General features: G+C 41.8%; 1 protein-coding gene across 2 annotated transcripts in view; it reads left to right on the plus strand.

Moving 5' to 3' along the window:
* Positions 1-19,355, plus strand: part of TGM6 (transglutaminase 6) — a 52,780-nt gene extending 33,425 nt beyond the window's left edge. Inside the window, exons 10-13 of one of the 2 annotated variants that reach the window (XM_037994984.2) lie at positions 4,398-4,739; positions 17,054-17,208; positions 17,502-17,635; positions 19,092-19,355. In XM_037994984.2, coding sequence (XP_037850912.2) covers positions 4,398-4,739; positions 17,054-17,208; positions 17,502-17,635; positions 19,092-19,245 — 785 coding nt within the window. In that variant the 3' untranslated portion in view covers positions 19,246-19,355. The remainder of the gene's footprint in view (positions 1-4,397; positions 4,740-17,053; positions 17,209-17,501; positions 17,636-19,091) is intronic. The other variant, XM_037994985.2, reaches the window with a different exon arrangement.
* Positions 19,356-20,479: the final 1,124 nt, after the last annotated feature.

Here is a 20,479-nt window from a genome sequence, read left to right on the forward strand (position 1 = left end):
CTCATCTCTACAAAAAATTTTAAAAATTAGCAGAGTGTGGTGGCATGGCTACCAGCTACTCAGGAGGCTGAGGTGGGAGGATTGCTTGAGCCTGGGAGGTTGCGGTTGCAATGAGCTATGATTGTACCACTGTACTCCAGCCTGGGTGACAGAGTGAGATTCTGTCTCAAAAATAAACAAACAAAAATTACAACAAATATACAGTTACCCAGACAGTGTGATACTGGCATGAGAATGGACATATAGATCAACGAAATTGAACTGAGAGTCCAAAAATAAGCCCTAAAAATTATGTTCAATTGATTCTACAAGAGTGTCAAGACAATTCAATGGAGAAAGAATAAGAATAGTCTTTTCAGCAAATGGTGTTGGGACCACTGTATATCCACATGCAAAAGAATGAAGTTGTTATACCCCACTGGTCACATGAAAAATTTTAAAAAGGAAAAGAAAAAGAATGAAGTTGGCCTCCTATCTCACGCGATACACAAAAATTCCTCAAAATGCTTTATAGACTTATATGTTAGAGCTAAAACTATAAAATTTTTGGAAGAAAACATAGGAGTAAATCTTCATAATCTTGGATTAGACCAAGCCTTTTCAGATACAACACCAAAAGCACAAGTAACAAGGGAGAAAATTGGACTTTATCAAAGTTAGAAACTTGTCCTGCAAACAGTACCATCAGGAAAGTGGAAACATAGCCCATGGAATAGGAGAGAATATTTGCAAATCATGTATTGAATGGATAAAGTACTCTTACCTAGGAAGAAAAAAAAAATATATATATATATATTATATATATACATATATATATATATATGTAACTCTTAAAACTCAACCATTAAAAAAATAATTTAAGAGCACTGGAAAGGCCAAGTGCTTCTCCCACCTTGGCCTCTCAAGGTGCTAGGATTACAGGTGTGGGTCACCATGCTTGGCCCATCCTATTACCTTGAGAGGCCAAGGCAGGAGGAGCACTTGAGGTTAGGAGTTCAAGACCAGCTGGGCAACATAGCAAGACTCCATCTCTACAAAATAAATAAATAATCCAATTTTAAAATGGCAAAGGATGTGAATGAACATCTCCCTAAGGATCATATATAAATAGCCAATAAGCACAGAAAAAGATGCTTAACATCATTAAGTCATTAGGAACATGCATGTCAAAACCACAATGAGATGCCACTTCACCTCCACTAGATCTACTGTCATCAAAAAGACAGACAATTAGTGTTGGTGAAGATGTGGAGAAATTGAAACACTCATACATTGCTGGTGGGAATTTACAATTGCGCAGCCACTTTGGGAAACACTTTGACAGTTTCTCAAAATGTTAAACGTGTTGTTACTGTGACCTGGCAATTGCACTCCCAGCTACATGTCCAAGAGAAATGAAAACAAACACCCACACAAAAACTTTACATGAATATTTATAGAAACATTATTTAAAATAGATAAAAAGTAGAAACAGCCCAAGTACCCATCAATGATAAATAAAATGTATATCCATCGGATGGAATCCTAGTCAGAAATGAAAATGAATTCAGTACTGATACATGCTACAACATGAATGAAAACATTATGTTAAGTTGAAAACATTATGTTAAGTGGAAAAAATTTCACAAAAGACCACATGTTGTATGATTCCCTTTATATGAAATGTCCAGAATAGGCAAATTATGAATTAAATTAGTGTTGCCTAGGGCTGGGGTTGGGGTGGGGAGGAATGGGAAGTGACTCCTGATGGTTACAGAATTTTTTTAGGGGAAGTGACCAAAACGTTCGAAAATTAGATTGTAGTGATGGGTGCACAATTCTGTGAACATACTAAGAAACATTGAATTGCACTCTTAAAAATGGGTGAATTGGGCCGGGCGCGGTGGCTCAAGCCTGTAATCCCCGCACTTTGGAAGGCCGAGGCGGGTGGATCACGAGGTCAGGAGATCGAGACCATCCTGGCTAACACGGTGAAACCCCGTCTCTACTAAAAAATACAAAAAACTAGCCGGGCGAGGTGGTGGGCGCCTGTAGTCCCAGCTACTTGGGTGGCTGAGGCAGGAGAATGGCGTAAACTCAGGAGGCGGAGCTTGCAGTGAGCTGAGATCGTGCCACTGCACTCCAGCCTGGGCGACAGAGCGAGACTCCATCTCAAAAAAAAAACAAAAAACAAAAAAAACAAGAGTGAATTGTACGTTATGGAATTGTATCTCAATAAAGTTGTTTTAAAAAATCAGGTGGTCAGAGAAGGCCTCCATGAGAAGATGGCATTAAATTCTTTGGCAGGGAAATGAAACATTTTCATAGTAAAAATATATTGTGCAGTAGCAGAATTCACATACATTTAAATAATAAAACATGGAGTGTTAAAGAACCTTGGTATCCACAGCAACACCAAGCAATCACCAAGTGATCTGACCAGGGTCACACAGTATCAGGGTACGTTTTGGGGAGAGTGGTATGAAGACCACATGCCACAGGTTTCAAGTAGGGAAGGGGAACCATCAGAATTGGATTTTGGAATCATCAGAGTGGAAACAGAACTGGAACGGGATGGATCCTACATTCCCATGAAGGGAGCGGACGTTCTTAATTGTCATGCTCAGTGCCTTGCCTGTGGGCCTCTTGTCCCCACTTTACAGAGAGGAAAACTGAAGCTTGCAGGGACAGAGTAATGAAAACAGTGATAAAATTCACATGCTGACCTCATGGTGAGGTTGTTTGTATGGTGGTCTGATGGGGAAAGAGAGATGAGAGAAGAGGACAAATTCCAGAGCCTAAGGAGGATGTTCAGCAGGACCTGGTGAGGGCTCTGTTGTGAGTGATGAAGGTGAGAGAAGAGTCAAGAACACCCCCAGGCTTCTGACTTGTACACCTGGGCTCATGGCTGCACCATTGGCTGGGATGGGGAATGATGCTGGGCAGTTGGTGGGTTTGGTTGGATTTGAGGCACCTGTGGGACACCTGGGGGGTGCTGTCCAGTTCTTCGTATTGTTCTGGAGCTCAAAAGAGAGGTCTGTGCTAGCAGAGGGGAAAGTGGTGTATCGGGGGCCCTAAACTCACATGTCTACAGGAGCCCCACAGAGAGAACCCCGTGAGTGAGAATTACGGGGTGAAGATCATGGACAACCAGAGAGTACATTCCCTCTAGGGGGCGCTGCTATTGCTCAACTCTACACTGATTTAGGGCATGCAGGCTTAGCCCAGGAAGGTTCCTGGCATCACCCAGGAAAGAATTCAAGGATGCGCCAGTGGTGTTAGCAACTTTTCTTAAAGAAGCAGTGTGCAGCAACAGCGAAGGTGATGCTCCTTGTGGGCCAGGGCTACCACATAGGCAGTATGCCCAGCATAGCAGCTCTGGGTGACAGAGTGAGATCCTGTCTCAAAAACAGACAGACAAAAAGTCCTACAAATATACAGAAACTCAGACGGTGTGGTATTGGCATGAGAATGGACATACAGATCAAAGCAATTGAACTGAGAGTCCAAAAATGAGCCCTTATAATTATGTTCAATTGATTTCTACAAGAGTGTCAAGACAATTCAATGGAGAAAGAATAAAAATAGTCTTTTCAGCAAATGGTGTTGGAACCGCTGTATATCCACATGCAAAAGAATGAAGTTGTTATACCCTGCAGTTTTGTAGTCATATTTATACTCAGTTTTAATTATGTGCAAATTAAGGGGCAGATTATGCAGAAACTTTTAGGAAAAGGGTGGTAACTTCCAGGTGATTGCCTTGAAAAGGGGTAGTAAGTTCTGGGTGTTGCCATAGCACTGGTGGGCGTGTCTTATAGAGAAGTGCTTTTGCCTCCTCCCTGTTTCCATTCGTCTTTAATCTAGTCCTGAGTTTGAGCCCCAACTCCGGAGTCAAGTGCCGCCTCCTGCCTCAAGACCATTATTGCCAAGTAGAGAGTGGTAAGGGAGCATAAATGGAATTTGGAGCTTTACTGCCTGGTTCAAGTCCCAGCTCCCTCACTTAACACATAAGCTGTGTGATTGAGGAGTTACTTTACTTCTTTCTCTGTGTCTTGGCTTCCTCGTCTGTTAAATGTAGGTGATAATAATACCTCTGTAGTACCTCCTAGAGAAAAAAAAACACAGCACCAAGTGCTATAGTACACATAGCATATCTGCAAAAGTGCTAGCTATCATTACTATATGAGGCTTTTGACCCAGCTGTCAGAGAAGCTGGAAATTTGCATTTTTATGTGAAATTTCCTGACCTGAAGTTGTTGGCAATGGATTTGAAATTTTATTTACATAGAGAATCAAACACAAGGCATGTGGCACCGGGGTGCATATGGCTCTTGAATTGCCAGTTTGACTTCCACGAGCTATGATAAATTAAAGGAGCAAGGGGGTGCCTACTGCTGATGTTGTGTGATGCCCTGCAGGGTCCCGGAAAGAGAGGCAGGTGTACAGCAAGGCGGTGAAGTTGTTGTTCAGCGTGAAAGCCTCTGGAAGGAGAACCTGGATCCGCAGGGCTGGGGGGCGCTGTCTCTGGCATGATGACCTCCTGGAGCCCGCCACCAAGCCCAGCATCACTGGCAAGTTCAAGCTGCTAGAGCCTCCCATGCTGGGCCACAACCTGAGACTGGCCCTGTGCTTGGCCAACCTCACCTCCCGGGTCCAGCAGGTGAGGGTCAACCTGAGCGGTGCCACCATCCTCTACACCCGCAAGCCGGTGGCAGAGATCCTGCATGAATCCCACGCCGTGAGGCTGGGACGACAAGAAGGTAAGTGTACTCTGGCTTGGTGGAATCAGGCCAAGCCACCTCCTTTTTCAGGAGGGTTGTGGAGGTCGGGGGTATTTCCCAGGATCTGTATTCATCCCCAGGAAGGAAGGGGACATTCCTGAGCATTGTGCTCAGTGCCTTGCCTCTTGTCCCCACTTTACAGATGAGAAAACTGAGACTCGGAGGGGCAAAACAATAACAACAGTGATACAAGTCCACAGACATCTGGTGGCAATCTGATGAAGATGTGATTTATAGTTTCTATTTGTTTTAATTAGAACGAATATTTACACACCAAATAAATACATGCTGGGGGTATTTCAGCATGTATGGAATATGCCATGCATTACTTCTCTAAAATCCAAAAAAAACACAAAATTCTGGAGCCCATTTGGCTCCAGATGATCTGTGGGAGAGGGCTGGACGGGTAACAGATGGTTTTCTTTGTTTTGGTTTTCGATTTTTTTTGAGACAGAGTATTGCTCTCTCACCCAGGTTGGAGTGAAGTGGTGTGATCTTAGCTCACTGCAACCTCCACCTCCCAGATTCAAGGGATTCTCTTGCCTCAGCCTCCTGAGTAGCTGGGACTTCAGGCATGCACCACCACACCCAGATAATTTTTGTATTTTTAGTAGAGAAGGGGTTTCGCGATGTTGCCCAGGCTGGACTCAAGTGATCTGCCCGCCTTAGCCTCCCAAAGTACTGGGATGACAGGCTTGAGCCAGGCCACAGATGTTTATTAAGTGCTTACATGTGCCAAGCCCTGTCCCAAGAATTCTGCATGTGACAGCATAATCCCTCCAGCCACCTTGTGCGTGGTACTAGTGCTAGCTCCATCTTTGAAAGGAAAAGACTCACACCAAGAAAGGTGGAATCACGAGTTCAGAGTCACACAGTCAGTGTGCATAGTTGCAGGACCCAAATCCAGGCAGTCTGGCATGACAGACACACTCCTGACCAAGGCCAGGAAGGGGCAAAGCCAGGGTTCAAGGCCAGGAATGTTGACCACAGTGCACATTTACTCAGCTGATGCAATTGCTTGACTGCAGGTTATGGAATGGTCAGAGCCCACACCAAATATGCTCAATACGCCTAATGGCACATTTGCCTAAAATTTATCCTTAGTATTTCATAGCAGAAGAGAATGACTTCAGTCTTTTTAAAGGTTTTTGTATTTTTTTAACTGACCTTATTCCAACTACTTCTTAAAAAATATATCGAAGTCAGGCGTGGTGGCTCACGCCTGTAATCCCAGCACTTTGGGAGGCCAAGGCGGGTGGATCATGAGGTCAGGAGATCGAAACCATCCTGGCTAACACAGTGAAACCTCGTCTCTACTAAAAATACAAAAAATTAGCCGGGCGTGGTGGTACACGCCTGTAGTCCCAGCTACTCAGGAGGCTAAGTCAGGAGACTCACTTGAACCCAGGAGGCTGAGGTTAAAGGATTTTTTTCGTGATCCTTGAACACATAGCACTTCATGGATGATTTATTAAATGTGTCCTCTTTGATTATTCTTGCACTTTTTTCCTAGTCTGTCTGTCTTTTTGCCTGTGTCTCCCTTTCCATCTGTCTCTCCTTCCCTGTCTCTCTCTCTGTCTCTGTCCTTTTGGCTTTTTCACCTGTCTGTCTCTCTATCTCTCCTCTCTCTCTGTCTCTCAGTCTATCTCTGTATCTCTGTCTCTCCTTTGCCTCCCTCTCCTTTCACATACTTTCTGAACGCTAAGGATTCAATTAAACAACGAAGTTGTTGCTCTGGGCCAGTTTCTGGTAAGTGAAGCTTGTGGATTTTCACAGGGTGTGAAAATGTATGAAGGAGGTGTCACACTTCTTTAGCTTTTTTTGTAATTTATTTTTCACAAAGTCTAAATCACAAAATAACACTTCATCATAAAATTTTAATTAACATACACTTCCCTCTGGCTTTTAGCAATTTTTTTCATATTAAAAGTAATACATATTCATAAAAATTTGGAAAGCAAAAGAGAAAAATCACCTATGATTCTGCCACCCACCTACAAACTGTTAATGTATTTTACTTCCAAATTTTTAATGCCTGTTTGCTTTTTGAAAAACAGTTCTAGTTAAAGATTGCAAATAGTCATTAATGCCCTGCTCTTTTCATATTGCATTGTATTTTAAATATTTTTATGAGCTCCTCACAAACACCATTTTAATAGATGTTTAAATAAAATTTAATAGATCTTTAAATAAATACATGGTGACCTATCTTTTCTCTTCTTTTAGGTAGTTATTAGCTTATTGGTATTAAAAATAAAACTAAACTTTTGTTTAATTTATCTACAGAGTGTCAGGCAAGCAAGTAAACATTTTGATGCAAAAAGAAATCATTTTTTTCTCTGGATTTTGGACTTTTGTTAGACTATATCACAAAAGTGAAATTCTTGGGCGGGGCACGGTGGCCCATGCCTGTAATCCCAGCATTTTGGGAGGCCGAGGCGGGCGGATCACGAGGTTGGGAGATCAAGACCATCCTGGCTAACACAGTGAAACCCTGTCTCTACTAAAACTACAAAAAAATTAGCCAGGCTTGGCGGCGGGTGCCTGTAGTCCCAGCTACTCGGGAGTCTGAGGCAGGAGAATGGCATGAACCCAGGAGGAGGAGCTTGCAGTGAGCCCAGATCACGCCACTGCACTCCAGCCTAGGCGACAGAGCAAGACTCCGTCTAAAAAGAAAAGTGAAACTCTTTGGCCAAATGATAGACTATTAAAACCTATAATTTTTTAAATTATTGGGTTTTTAAGTAGTTTTAGGTTTTCAGAAAACCTTCAGTGGGAAATACAGAGAGTTCCCATATCCCTGACCACCACCACACCTCTCCTCCTGTTATTAACATCTTGCTTTAGTGTGGTACATTTGTTACAATTAATGAGCCAATATTGACATAGTATTATTAACTAAAATTCATAGTTTACATTAGGGTTCACTCTGTGTTGTGCATTCTATGGCTTTTGACAAATGTATAATGGCATGTATCTAATATTCCACTATCATACAGAATAGTTTCACCCTATCTCCAATTTCCCCATGTTCCACCTATTCATCCCTCATTCCCTTGCCTGAAGCCCCAGTAACCACTGATTTTTTTAGTGTCTCCACACTTTTGCCTGTTCCATAATGTCATCTAGTTGAAATCATACAGTATAATTAAGCTTTTTCAGACAGGCTTCTTTCACTTAGCAATATGTATTTAAGGATCCCTTATGGTTTTTGTGTCTTGATAGGTCATTTCTTCTTATTGCAAAATAGTATTCCATTATATGGATGTACACAGTTTATCCATTCACCTACCTAAGGACATCTTGGTTGATTCCTAGTTTTGGCAATTATGAATAAAGCTGCTGTAAACATCCTTATGCAGGTTTTTGTGTGGGCTTGAGTTTTTAATTCCTTTTTTTTTTTTTTTTTTTTTTTGAGACAGAGTCTCACTCTGTCACCAGGCTAGAGTGCAGTGGCGTGATCTTGGTCACTGTAATCTCCGCCTCCCGGGTTCAAGCCATTCTCCTGCCTCAGCCTCCCCAGTAGCTGGGACTACAGGCACACACCACCACACCTAGCTAATTTTTGTATTTTTAGTAGAGACAAGGTTTCAGCATGTTGGCCAGGATGGTCTTGATCTTCTGACCTCATGATCCACTTGCCTCAGCCTCCCAAAGTGCTGGGATGACAGGCATGAGCCACCACACCAGGCCCGAATTTTTAATTCTTTAGATAAATACCAAGGAGCACACTTGCTGGATCTTATGGTAAGAGTATGTTTAGTTTGGTAAGAAACTGACAAACCATCTTCCCAAGTGGCTGTATCCTTTTGAATTCCCACCAGGGATATATGAGAATTCCTGTTGTTCCCTATTCTATCCGGCAGATGGCGTGGTGTGTTTTGGATTATTGACATTGTAATAGGTGTGTAATAGTATATCAGAGTTTACTAGTCACTAATGACATATGACATTGAGCATCTTTTCATATACTTATTTGACATCTGTGTCTCTTCTTTGGTGAGGTGTACAGATCTTTTGCCCATGTTTTAATTGGGTTATTCATTTTCTCATTGCTGGTTTTTGAAAGGTCTTTGTATTTTGGGTAACAGTCTTTTATCCGATGTCTTTTGCAAATATTTTCTACCAGTCTGTGTCTTCTCTTCTCAGTCTCTTCACAGTGTTTTTGCAGAGCAAAGTTTTTAGTTTTAATAAAGTCCAACTTATCAATTTTTTTCTTTCATGGACCATGCCTTTGGTACTGTATCAAAAAAAATTATTACCGACTGGACACGGTGGCTCACGCCTGTAATCCCAGCACTTTGGGAGGCTGAAGCAGGTGGATCACTTGAGATCAGGAGTTCAGATCAGTTCTATTTCTGAACTCTCTTCTATTCTATTGATCCACAGGCATACCTCAGAGATATTGCAGGTTTGGTTCCAGACCACCACAATAATAGGAATATTGCAATAAAGCAAGTCACACAAATGTTTTGGTTTCCCAGAGCATATAAAAGTTATGTTTATATTATACTGTAGTCTATAAAGTGTGCAATAGCACTATTCCTTTAAAAAAAAAAAAGCATAGACTTTAATTTTAAAATACTTTATGGCTATAAAATACTAACAATTGGGGCCAGGCACGGGTGGTGCATACCTGTAATCCCAGCACTTTGGGAGGCTGAGGCAGAAGGATTACTTGAGCTCAAGAGCTCAAGACCAGCCTGGGCAACATGGTGAAACCCCATCTCTACAAAAAAAGAGAAAGAAAACAAAAAAATTAGCCAGGCATGGTGGTACAAACCTGTTGTCTCAGCTACTCAGAAGCGAGGCGAGAGGCTCACTTGAGCCCGGGAGGTCAAGGCTGCAGTGAGCTGAGATCCTGCCACTGCACTCCAGCCTGGGTAACAAAGGGAGACTCTTTCCCAAAAAAAAAAAAATAATAATAAAAAAATAAATAAAAGCTAAAAATCTGAACCTTCACTGAGTCATAATATTTTTGCTGGTGGAAGGTCTTGCCTCGATGTTGATGGCTGCTAACTGATCAGGGTAATGGTTGCCAAAGGTTAGGGTGGTTGTGGCAATTTCTTAAAATAAGGCAACAATGAAGTTTGCCACACTGAATGACTTTCTTCCTTTCACGAAGGATTTCTCTGTAGTATGTGATGGTGCTTGACAGCATTTTACTCACAGTAGAACTTCTTTCAAATCTAGAGTCAATCCTCTCAAACCCTGCCACTGCTTTATCAACTAAGTTTATGTAATATTCAAAATCTTTTGTTGCCGTTTCAACAATGTTTAGAGCATCTTCACCAGGAATAGATTCCATCTTTGAAAAACACTTTCTTTGCTCACACATAAGAAGCAACTCTTCAGCTGTTCAAGTTTTACCATCAGATGGAGCAATTTAGTCACATTTTTAGGCTGCACTCTAATTCTCTTGCTATTTCCACCACATCATCAGTGACTTCCTGCACTGAAATCCTGAATCCCTCAAAGTCATCCGTAAGAGTTGGAATCAACTTCTTTCCAAATTCTATTAATGTTGATATTTTTACCTCCTCCCATGAATCATGAATATACTTAATGGTGTCTAGAATGGTGAATCTTTTCCAGAAGGTTTTCAATTGAATTTGCCCAGATCCATTAGAGGAATCACTATCTATGGCAGCTATGGCTTTATGAAATGTATTTCTTAAATAAAAAGACTTGAAAGTTAAAATTACTCCTTGCTTCATGATCTGCAGAATGGATGTTATGTTAACAGGCATGAAAATAATGTTAATCTCATTGTACACCTCCATCAGAGTTCTTGAGTGACTAGGTGCATTGTCAATGAGCAGTAATACTTTGACAAGAGTCTTCTTTTCTGATCAGTAGGTCTCAACAGTTGGCCTAAAATATTCAGTAAACCATGATATAAACAGATGTGCTATCATCCTGGCTTCGTTGTTCCTTTATGGACCACAGGCAAAGTAGATATAGCATAATTCTTAAGGGCCCCAGGATTTAGAAATGGTAAATGAGTGTTGGCTTCATCTTAAAGTCACCAGCTACATTAGCTCTTTAATGCACAGAGTCAGCCTGTCCTTTGAAGCTTTGAAGCCAGGCATTGACTTCTGTCTAGCTGTGAAGGTCCTAGATGGCATCTTCTTCCAATATAAAGTTATTTTTTCTACATTGAAAATCTGTTGTTTTATGTAGCTGTCTTCACCAACGATCTTAGTTAGAGTTTGGATAACTTGCTGTGGCTTCTACATCAGCACTTGTTGCTTCAGCTTGCACTTTTATGTTATAGAGATGACTTCTTTCCTTAAACCTTATGAACCAATCTGTGCTAGCTTCAAACTTGTCTTCTGTAGCTTCCTAACATCTCTCAATCCTTATAGAATGGAAGAGAATTAAGGCCTTGCTCTGGATTAGGCTTTGGCTTAATGGAATGTTATAGCTGGTGTGATCTTATATGGAGATCACTAAAACTTTGTCCGTATTAACAATAAGGCTATTTTGCTTTCTTATAATTCCTAAGTCACTTTTAGTTTCCTTCAAGAGTAGCACTTTTAATTTCCTTCAAGAACTTTCCCTTGCATTCAAAACCTTGCTGTTTGGCACAAGAGACCTAGCTTTTGGCTCATCTTGCGTTTCTATGTGCCTTCCTCGCTAAGCCTAATCATTTCTAGCTTTTGATTTAAAGTGAAAGACATGTAACTCTCATTAACTTGAACACCTAAAGGCCATTGTAGGTTTATTAATTGGCCTAATTTAAATATTGTTGTGTATCTGGGAATAGGGAGGCCCGAGGAAAGGGAGAGATATGGGGAAATGGCCAGTGAGTGGAGCAGTCAGAACTCACACATTTATCAATTAAGTTCAACATCTTATAGGGCATGGTTTGTGGTGCCAGCAAAGAGTTACAATAGTAGCATCAAAGATCACTGATCAAGGGCTGGGCACAGGGGCTCATATATGTAATCCAAATCCCAATCACTTTTGGAGGTCAAAGTGAGAGAATTGCTTGAACCTAGGAGTTTGAGACTAGCTTGGGCAACACAGCAAAACCCCATCTCTACAAAAATTAAAATAAAAAATATCTGCTGGGTGTGGTGGCGTGCTCCCATAGTCTTAGCTACTTGGAGGCTGAGGCAGGAGGATTGCTTGAGCCCAGGAGTTGGAGGTTTGCAATGAGCTACGATCACACCACTGCACCTACGGCCTGGGTGACACAGCAAGACCTTGTCTTAAAGAGAAAAAAAAAAAAAAAGATCACTGATCATAGAAGCAAATACATGCTCTTGGAAAAATGGCTCTTATAGACTTGCCTGACTCAGGGTTGCCACAAACCTTCAATTTGTAAAAAATGCAATATCTGCAAAGTACAATAAAATGAAGCACAATAAAATAAGGTATGCCTGTCTTTGTCCATTCTTTCACTAATACCACACTGTCTTGATTACTGTACCATTATAGTAAATCTTGAAGTCGGGTAGTGCCAGTCCTCTAACTTTGTTCCTCTCCTTCAATATTTTACAATTGTACAACTGTGTTGACTACTCTGGGTCTTTTGCCTCTTGACATAAACTTTTTTTATGTCATGGATCTTTAAAAAAATCTTAATTGATATATCATAGTAGTACATATTTTGTGGGTGCACATGATATTTTGATACATGTATAGAATGTGTAACAATCAAATCAGGATAACTGGGATATCCATCACCTTATACATTTATCTGTATCTTTTGTGTTGGAAACATTACAGTTTATTCTAGCTATTTAGAAACACTCCATAAATCATAGTTAACTATAATTTCCCTACTGTATTATGAAATATTAGAACTTATCCTTTCTAACTATCTTGTACCCATTATCCAACTTCTCTTCATTCCTGCCTCCTACCCACACATAAAGTTTGGAATCAGTTTGTCAATATCCACAAAATAACTTCTTCAGATTGCTTTGAATCTATAGGTCAAGTTAGGAAAAATTGACATTTTGACAATATTGAGCCTTTCTATCCATGAACATGGAATATCTCTTCATTTATTTAGTTCTTTCATCAGAGTTTTACAGTTCTTCTTGTGTAGATCTTGTACATATTTTGTTAAATTAATGCCTAAGTATTCCATTTTTTGGTGGTGCTGACATAAATGGTATTATCTTTTTAATTTCAATTTCTAATTGTTCCTTGCTGGTATATAGGAAAATGATTGACTTCTGTATATTAGTAATCTTATACCCTGTAACTTTGCTATAACCACTCGTTAGTTCCAGGATTTTTTGTGTGTTGTTGTTGACAATTCTTTTGCATTTTCTACATAGACAATTATATCATTTGTGAACAAAGACTGTTTTATTTCTTCCTTCCCAATCTGTATATGTTTTATTTCCTTGTTTTATCTTATTGCATTAGCTAGGACTCCCAATATGATGTTGACAAGGAATAGTAAGTGGGGACATCTTTGCCTTGTTCCTAATCATCATGGGAAAGCTTGCAGTTTCTCACCATTAAGGATAACGTTTGCTGTAGGTTTTTTGTAGATATTCTTTATCAAGTTGAGTAAATTCTTCCTCTATTCCTAGTTTGCTAAGAGCTTTATCAGGAATGGGTGTTGGATTTTATCAAATTCTTTTTCTGCATCTATTCATATGATCATGTTATTTTTTTCCTGTTGATTTGATGGACTATATTAATTGAACTTTAATATTGACCCAGCCTTACATGCCTAGACTAAATCCCACTTGATCATGGCGTGTAATTTTTTACACATTGTTGATTCAATTTACCAATATTTTGGTGAGAATTTTTGCATCTATGTTCATATTGGTCTGTAGTTTTCTTTTCTTGCAATGTCTTTGTCTGGTTTTTGGCATTAAGGTAATGCTGACCTCATAGAATGAATTAGGAAGTATTTCTCTGCTTCCATTTTCTGGAAGAGATTGTAGAGAATTGCTATAATTTTTTATTCTTAAATACTTGGTATATTTCACCAGTGAACCCATCTGGGCTTAACGCATTCTGGTTTGGAAGGTTATTAAGTCCTGATTCAATTTTTTAATAGATATAGGCCTATTCAGGTTGTCTTTTTCTTCTTATGTGAATTTTAGCTGATTTTTTCTTTCAGGAACTGGTCCCTTTCATCTAGGTTATGAAACCTGTGGGCATAAAGTTGTTCATAATATTCCTTTACTATCTGTTTTTTTCCTAACTCCCCAAACTTGTTACTTTTACTATCTTTTTAATGTTCATGGGATCTGGAGAGATGTCCTCTCTTGCCTTTATCATATTAATAACTTGTGCCTTCTCTCTTTTTTTTATAAGTTAGCCTTGCTATAAGCTTATTGACTTTATTGATCTTTTCAAAGAACCAGCTTTTGGTTTTGCTGATTTTCTCTATCGATCTCTGATTTTCAATTTTACTGATTTCTGCTCTAATTTTTATTATTTCTTTTCTTCTGCTTAAGATGAGTTTAACACTTTCTCCTTTTTACAGTTTCCTAAAGCAGAAATTTAGATTATTGGTTTTTGATCTTTCTTCTTTTCTATCATATGTATTTAATACTATAGACTTCTCTCTAAGCACTGCTTTTGCTGCATCCTACAAATGTGTGTGTCGGGGGAGGGGTGTTTGTTTGTTTTGTTTTGCTTTTCAGACAGAGTTTCATTCTGTCACTCAGGCTGGGGTACAGTGGCACTATCATGGCTCATTGTAGCCTCAACTTCCCGGGCTCAGGTGATTCTCCCTCCTCAGCCTCCCAGGTAACTGGGACTACAGGCATGCACCCAGAAATTTTGATAAGTTGTAGTTTCATTTTCATTTCATTTACTTCAAAATACTTTTAAATTTCTCTTGAGACTTCTTCTGTGCCCCATGTGTTCTTCTAGAAGTGTGTTGTTTAATCTCTAGGTATTTTAGATTTTTCAGCTCTCTGTCTGTCGTTGATTTCCAGTTTGAATTCATTGTGTTCTGGGGGCATATATTGCATAATTTCTATTATTTTAAACTGGTTAATGTGTCATTTATGCCACAGAATGTGATCCATTTTTGTGAATGCTCCGTGTGAGATTGAGAAGAATGTGTATCCTGCTGTTGTCGGATGCAGTATTCTACAGATGTCAGTTATGTCCAGCTGAGTGACGGTGCTATTGAGAACCATTGTTCTAGGGAAAGGAGTCTCAGCTTTTATTAGATTGTTAGTGGAGTCTGTGAGTCAAAGGACTTCAAGAAGCCCTGATCCAAACATTCTAAAGGGCAACTTTTCTCCTCCTTTCTCCCAGTGTCTGAGCTGATGCCCAGAGCTCTGCTCATGTGTATCATATGGTGGCATATGGTGGTTCTTCATGCTGGACACTGAGAATTTACATTTCTAACAAGTTCCCAGGTGACGCTGATGCTGCTGGTCCCAGGACCACACTTGGAGAACCATGATCTATCACCATGCAAGGAGTAAATGATATAATGTATATAAAGTATTTGGCATCATTCCTACTACCTGACGAACATTCAATTTATGATGTTTATTATCGTGTTTTTGATATTGTTATCAATAATAGTATACTATCAATAAAATAATAAATCAATAAAATAAAAATAATAATACCTGCTCATGGAATTGTTGTAAGGTTTAAACAAGTCAGTCTGCAAAAGCACTTCCAAGTGCAGTACACTTTATTCCCTTAGTAAAAGTTAGCTTTTATATTTATAATAATTATTGTTAATGTTATTGTTATTTTGAGACAGAGTCTTGCTCTGTCACTCAGGCTGCAGTGCAATGGCACAATCTCAGCTCACTGCAACTTCCGCCTCCTGGGTTCAAGCAATTCTCCTGCCTCAGTCTCCCAAGTAGCTGGGATTATAGGCACACACCACCACGCCCTGCTAATTTTGTAATTTTTTTCAGTAGAGACAGGGTTTCTCCGTGTTGGTCAGACTGGACTCGAACTCCTGACCTCAGGTGATCCACCCACCTTCACCTCCCAAAGTGCTGGGATTACAGGTGTGAGTCACTGCACTGGCCTATAATTATTACTTATTACTGTTATTGTAATAAAGTTCTTCCAGTAATGACCAACCGAACTAAGGGAGCCCATAAAAAAAAATCATGCTTTAACACATGAATCGGCCTACTGGCATTCAGGAGAATATGATATGCAAAGCCCTGGGGTAGCAGAGTGCATGAACCATGTTGAGCCCTTTAAGGACCTTTTCCATGAGTTAAAAACTCAGATGCCTTCAGAGTCAGGAAGAAAACAAAATAAAGGAAGCAGTGGGAGTAGAACAATAGGAAATGAGGGGCCTGAGAGCAAACCAGAAAGAGCACATTGAACCTGAAAGAAAGAATACATAGTAGTCAGAAAAAAAAAAAAAAAAAAAAAACATGCCTATAACTCCAGCACTTTGGGAGGCCAAGGCGAGAGGATCATGAGGTCAAGAGATTGAGACCATCCTGGCAAACATGATGAAACCCCATCTCTACTAAGAATACAAAAATTAGCTAGGTGTGGTGGCATGTGCCTGTAATCCCAGATACTCAGGAGGCTGAGGCAGGAGAATTGCTTGAACCCAGGAGGTGGAGGTTGCAGTGAGCCGAGATCATGCCACCACTGCACTCCAGCCTCGCAACAGAGCAAGACTCCGTCTTCAAAAAAAAAGACTGAGGTTTGTGGTGATCCATGCTTACAAGAAAAGAATACCTAGGCAGGATGTTTGTGACTGGTGAGAGGGAGATAGAGATGGCCAGGACCACAGGAGCTCAGAGAGCATGAGAGCACTGGCTGGAGGCGTCAGTGAAGACTTCCCTCAGTTGGTGGGGCTGACCGGGACTGGGCCTTCATGGAGGGCGGCATTTGGAAAAGTTGTAGGGAAATTGGCCTCACAGGATTGGAAGATTGAGGCAGGCCTTTGGTCTTCCTCTTCTCTACACCTAGCACATAATAGGTGCTCAATAAGCAGTGAAGGAGGGGATGAATGGTTGATGGTCTGAGAGATTTGCATCCTGAATAAGTAGGGAAAGTTTGGAAGCATCTCTGGGGGCTCTTGGAGAAATAGTCTGGTATTGTGGTAGCTCCCTGATCTGAATTTGACTCCTACCTCATCCTAATTTCTTGGTTTACTTCCTATTTGAGTTTGGACAAGAAAATACCCACTCTGGGCCTTAGGTTTCTTCATCTGAGAACTGAGGAGAATAAAGCCTGTCACAGAATGGTTGCAAGGACCAGAGAGAAAGGAGCTGTTAGTTGGGCATTCCCTTCCTTCTTCCCAGTGCCATTGAAGAAAGACACCAAGCCCCAACTCCCACCTCTGCTTTCCCTTCCAGAGAAGAGAATCCCAATTACAATATCTTACTCTAAGTATAAAGAAGACCTGACAGAGGACAAGAAGATCCTGTTGGCTGCCATGTGCCTCGTCACCAAAGGAGAGAAGCTTCTGGTGGAGAAGGACATTACTCTAGAGGACTTCATCACCATCAAGGTGACCTCAGCCTGCACCTACCATGCTGTTCCAAGCAGCACCCACTCCCCAGAGCTGGGAGAGAGCGTCAGAAGCTGGGTGTTTTGTGCCTTTAACTCCAGCTTTAGCTCTCCAAGGTGGGAGGAGTGGGTTGGACATAAGGGGATGAATGCAACGGTGGCACTCAGTAATGGGGTATATGGAGGCAGGGGTGGACATGACTAATGATCCATCCTGTAACTCAGCCAGGACCATCGGTTTCCTGGAGGGAGGAGGGGTAGGCGCGATGGCTCATCGGTGTTGTCCCCTTTCAGGTTCTGGGCCCAGCCATGGTGGGAGTGGCAGTTACGGTGGAAGTGACAGTAGTCAACCCCCTCTTAGAAAGAGTGAAGGACTGTGTGCTGATGGTGGAGGGCAGCGGCTTTCTCCAGGAACAGCTCAGCATCGAGTAAGTGCCAGCCTGGGGGGTTCGCAGGGAATGGGGCTCCCTTCCTTATGGATGAGCCAGAGAGAAGTTGCCAGGGATAGGGGGTGTGGGAGAGATTCTGGACCCCCCAGGAACCAGCCCACAGCCTATCCATATCAGCCTGCATTCACTTATTTATTCCTTCATTCATTCATTCATTTACTCAAATCATATAACTCGTTCACTCAGTCATTCACTCACATCATTCATTCATATTTTCACTTATTTATCCATTTACTTATTCACTCACTTTCATTCATTTTCTCTCATTCATTCATGCATTCTTGAATTTGCTTACTCATTTATTCACTCATTTGCTCATTTTTTCATTCATGTATTCCTACATTGATGCTTCATTTATTCACACATGTTCCTGTTCTTTCATGGATTCGTTTATTTACTTATTGATTATCAATCATTCATTCACTCCTTCCTTCTTCCATTCATCTGCTTGCTACTTATGTGGTCCTTGATTATACTGACCTGTGCTCTGGCCCATGTGTAATTGTTAGGAACACTAAGATGGACAGGAGTTTTGCCTGGAGAAGGGCTTTCAGATACAGATGGCCCTTCACATGAGGACAGTGTGATTTGTGAAAAAGACCTTGTCCAAGGTCTGGGGGAGCAAAAGCAGCCCTTAAGTGAGGGTGGGGCCAGGAAGAAGTCCCAGTGGAGCTAGTGTTTGAGTTGAGCCTTAAATGATGAATTGAGATTTTCAGGTATCAAGAAGGAAGGACGGTTTGCCAGGCAAAGGTCTTGGTGTTAACACCTGATGGCTGGTGTTGTCAGGGAAGGTCTCCTGGAAGAAGGAACTTGATTTGGGCCTTGGGTGGATTGGAATAAGAAAGGCATTCTAGGTGGGAGGAACAGAGCCGATGAAAGCCCAGAGGAGGGAAGTTCAGGGCACAGACAGAAAACTAGCCTGGCTGGATGGGAAGAGTGCGGGTGGTAGAAGAGAAAATTAAATTGGAAACATGTTTTTTCGTTGTTTTTGTTTGTTTCTTTGTTTGTTTTTGAGACAGAGTCTCACTCTGTTGCCCAGGCTGGAGTGCAATGGTGCAATCTCAGCTCACTGCAACCTCCCCCTCCCAGATTCAAGCGATTCTCCTGTCTTGACTTCCTAAGTAGCTGGGATTACAAGTGTGCACCACCGCTCCCAGCTAATTTTTGTATTTTAGTAAAGATGGGGTTTCACCATGTTGGTCAGGCTGGTCTCGAACTCCTGACCTCAGGTGATCCACCTACCTCAGCCTCCCAAAGTGCTGGGATTACAGGAGTGAGCCACCGCACCTGGCCTGGAAACATGTTGATAAGTCTTGAATGTCAAGCCACAAGGTGAACTTGATCCTGAGGAGTGTGGGGAGCCATGGATTGGCAGGGCAGACTCAAAATGGTAAGAGGACTGACAGTCTGCCTTTCTCACCTCCTTTTCCTCCAGCGTGCCCACCCTGGAGCCTCAGGAGAGGGCCTCAGTCCAGTTTGACATCACCCCCTCCAAAAGTGGCCCAAGGCAGTTGCAGGTGGACCTTGTAAGCCCTCACTTCCCGGACATCAAGGGTTTTGTGATCATCCATGTGGCCACTGCCAAGTGATGGATCATGAGGGACTGAGAGGGGGCAATTCGGCCCCTGTCCTCCTCCTGCCCATTCTTTGTCTCTTCCACGTGGGAGCCAGGGGGCCTCAGTTAATCCTGCTTCAACCTCTGCCCTACTTGGTAAACTTAGGCAAGTTCCTTCTCCTCCTGGGTCTCAGTTTACTCTTCTGTAAAATGAAGTGTTGCACTCAGTAATCCTTAAACTTTTGGACAACCATAGATGATGTAAGAACCTAGGGAGCCTCTCCAACCTTCATGTCTCATCCCCATAGCTGAGAGGCTGACAGACCCAAGCATCACAGTAACCCTGGCCCACTCAGCTCTGCCGTACTCCGCCCTGCCAGCTCACCGTCACCCTGGCTGACCCTTGGACTCTCCTTGCTTCTCAAATGCCCTGGCCACATCAAGAGCCAAGGATCCTCCCCACAGTCCTGACAGAAAACCCAAAAGTATAAGAGCTGGAACCTAACCATCCCTCAACACTCCCATTACAGAGAAGAAGGAAACTTATTGAGGCCACAGCATGAGCTAGAGGCAGAGTTGAGGCCCATTTGTGTGCCATTTATACCTCCTAAGTCCCTATCCTAAAAAGCATTAGATTTTAAGCAAAGGGAGATTTTCCCTCAGTGAAGACACAGGCCCAGGATCTGAGGCGCAACTGCTGCCTGGAATAATCTAAGAAGATAAAGGAAGGGCCCAAACTGGATTGCATTCCCCTAAAATCTGCAGCTCCAAATCTGAAGAGGGCCAGTGACTAACAGCACAAGCAACAGCCAACACCTCACTGGGCTCAGCTTACACAATTCTGACTGAACAATTGAAGTTGAGAAAATGTTTCATTCAATGGGTGCCAAAACTGTTGCCCCCAGATCAGCTGCAAACAAGAACAGAGCCTTCCGTGGAAATTGTAAACAAGGGATCAAGATCCCAAAGCATTTCCTCAAAGAATTGTAACAGGATGGAACGTGGCTTTACCAGTACAGTCCTGAAGACAAAGCACAATTGAAGCAATGGCTACCAAGAGGGGGAAGTGGTTCAGTCAAAGCAACAGTGGACCAGCCGGCCAGGTGTGGTGGCTCACACCTGTAATCCCAGCACTTTGGGAGGTTGAGGTGGGTGGATCACCTGAGGTCAGGAGATCGAGACCTGCCTGGCCAACATGGTGAAACCCCATCTCTACTAAAAATACAAAAATTAGCCACGCATTGTGGTGTGGAATCCCAGCTACTCGG

The sequence above is a fragment of the Chlorocebus sabaeus genome, chromosome 2 (assembly GCF_047675955.1).
Source record: "Chlorocebus sabaeus isolate Y175 chromosome 2, mChlSab1.0.hap1, whole genome shotgun sequence".
Classification (NCBI taxonomy): domain Eukaryota; kingdom Metazoa; phylum Chordata; class Mammalia; order Primates; family Cercopithecidae; genus Chlorocebus; species Chlorocebus sabaeus.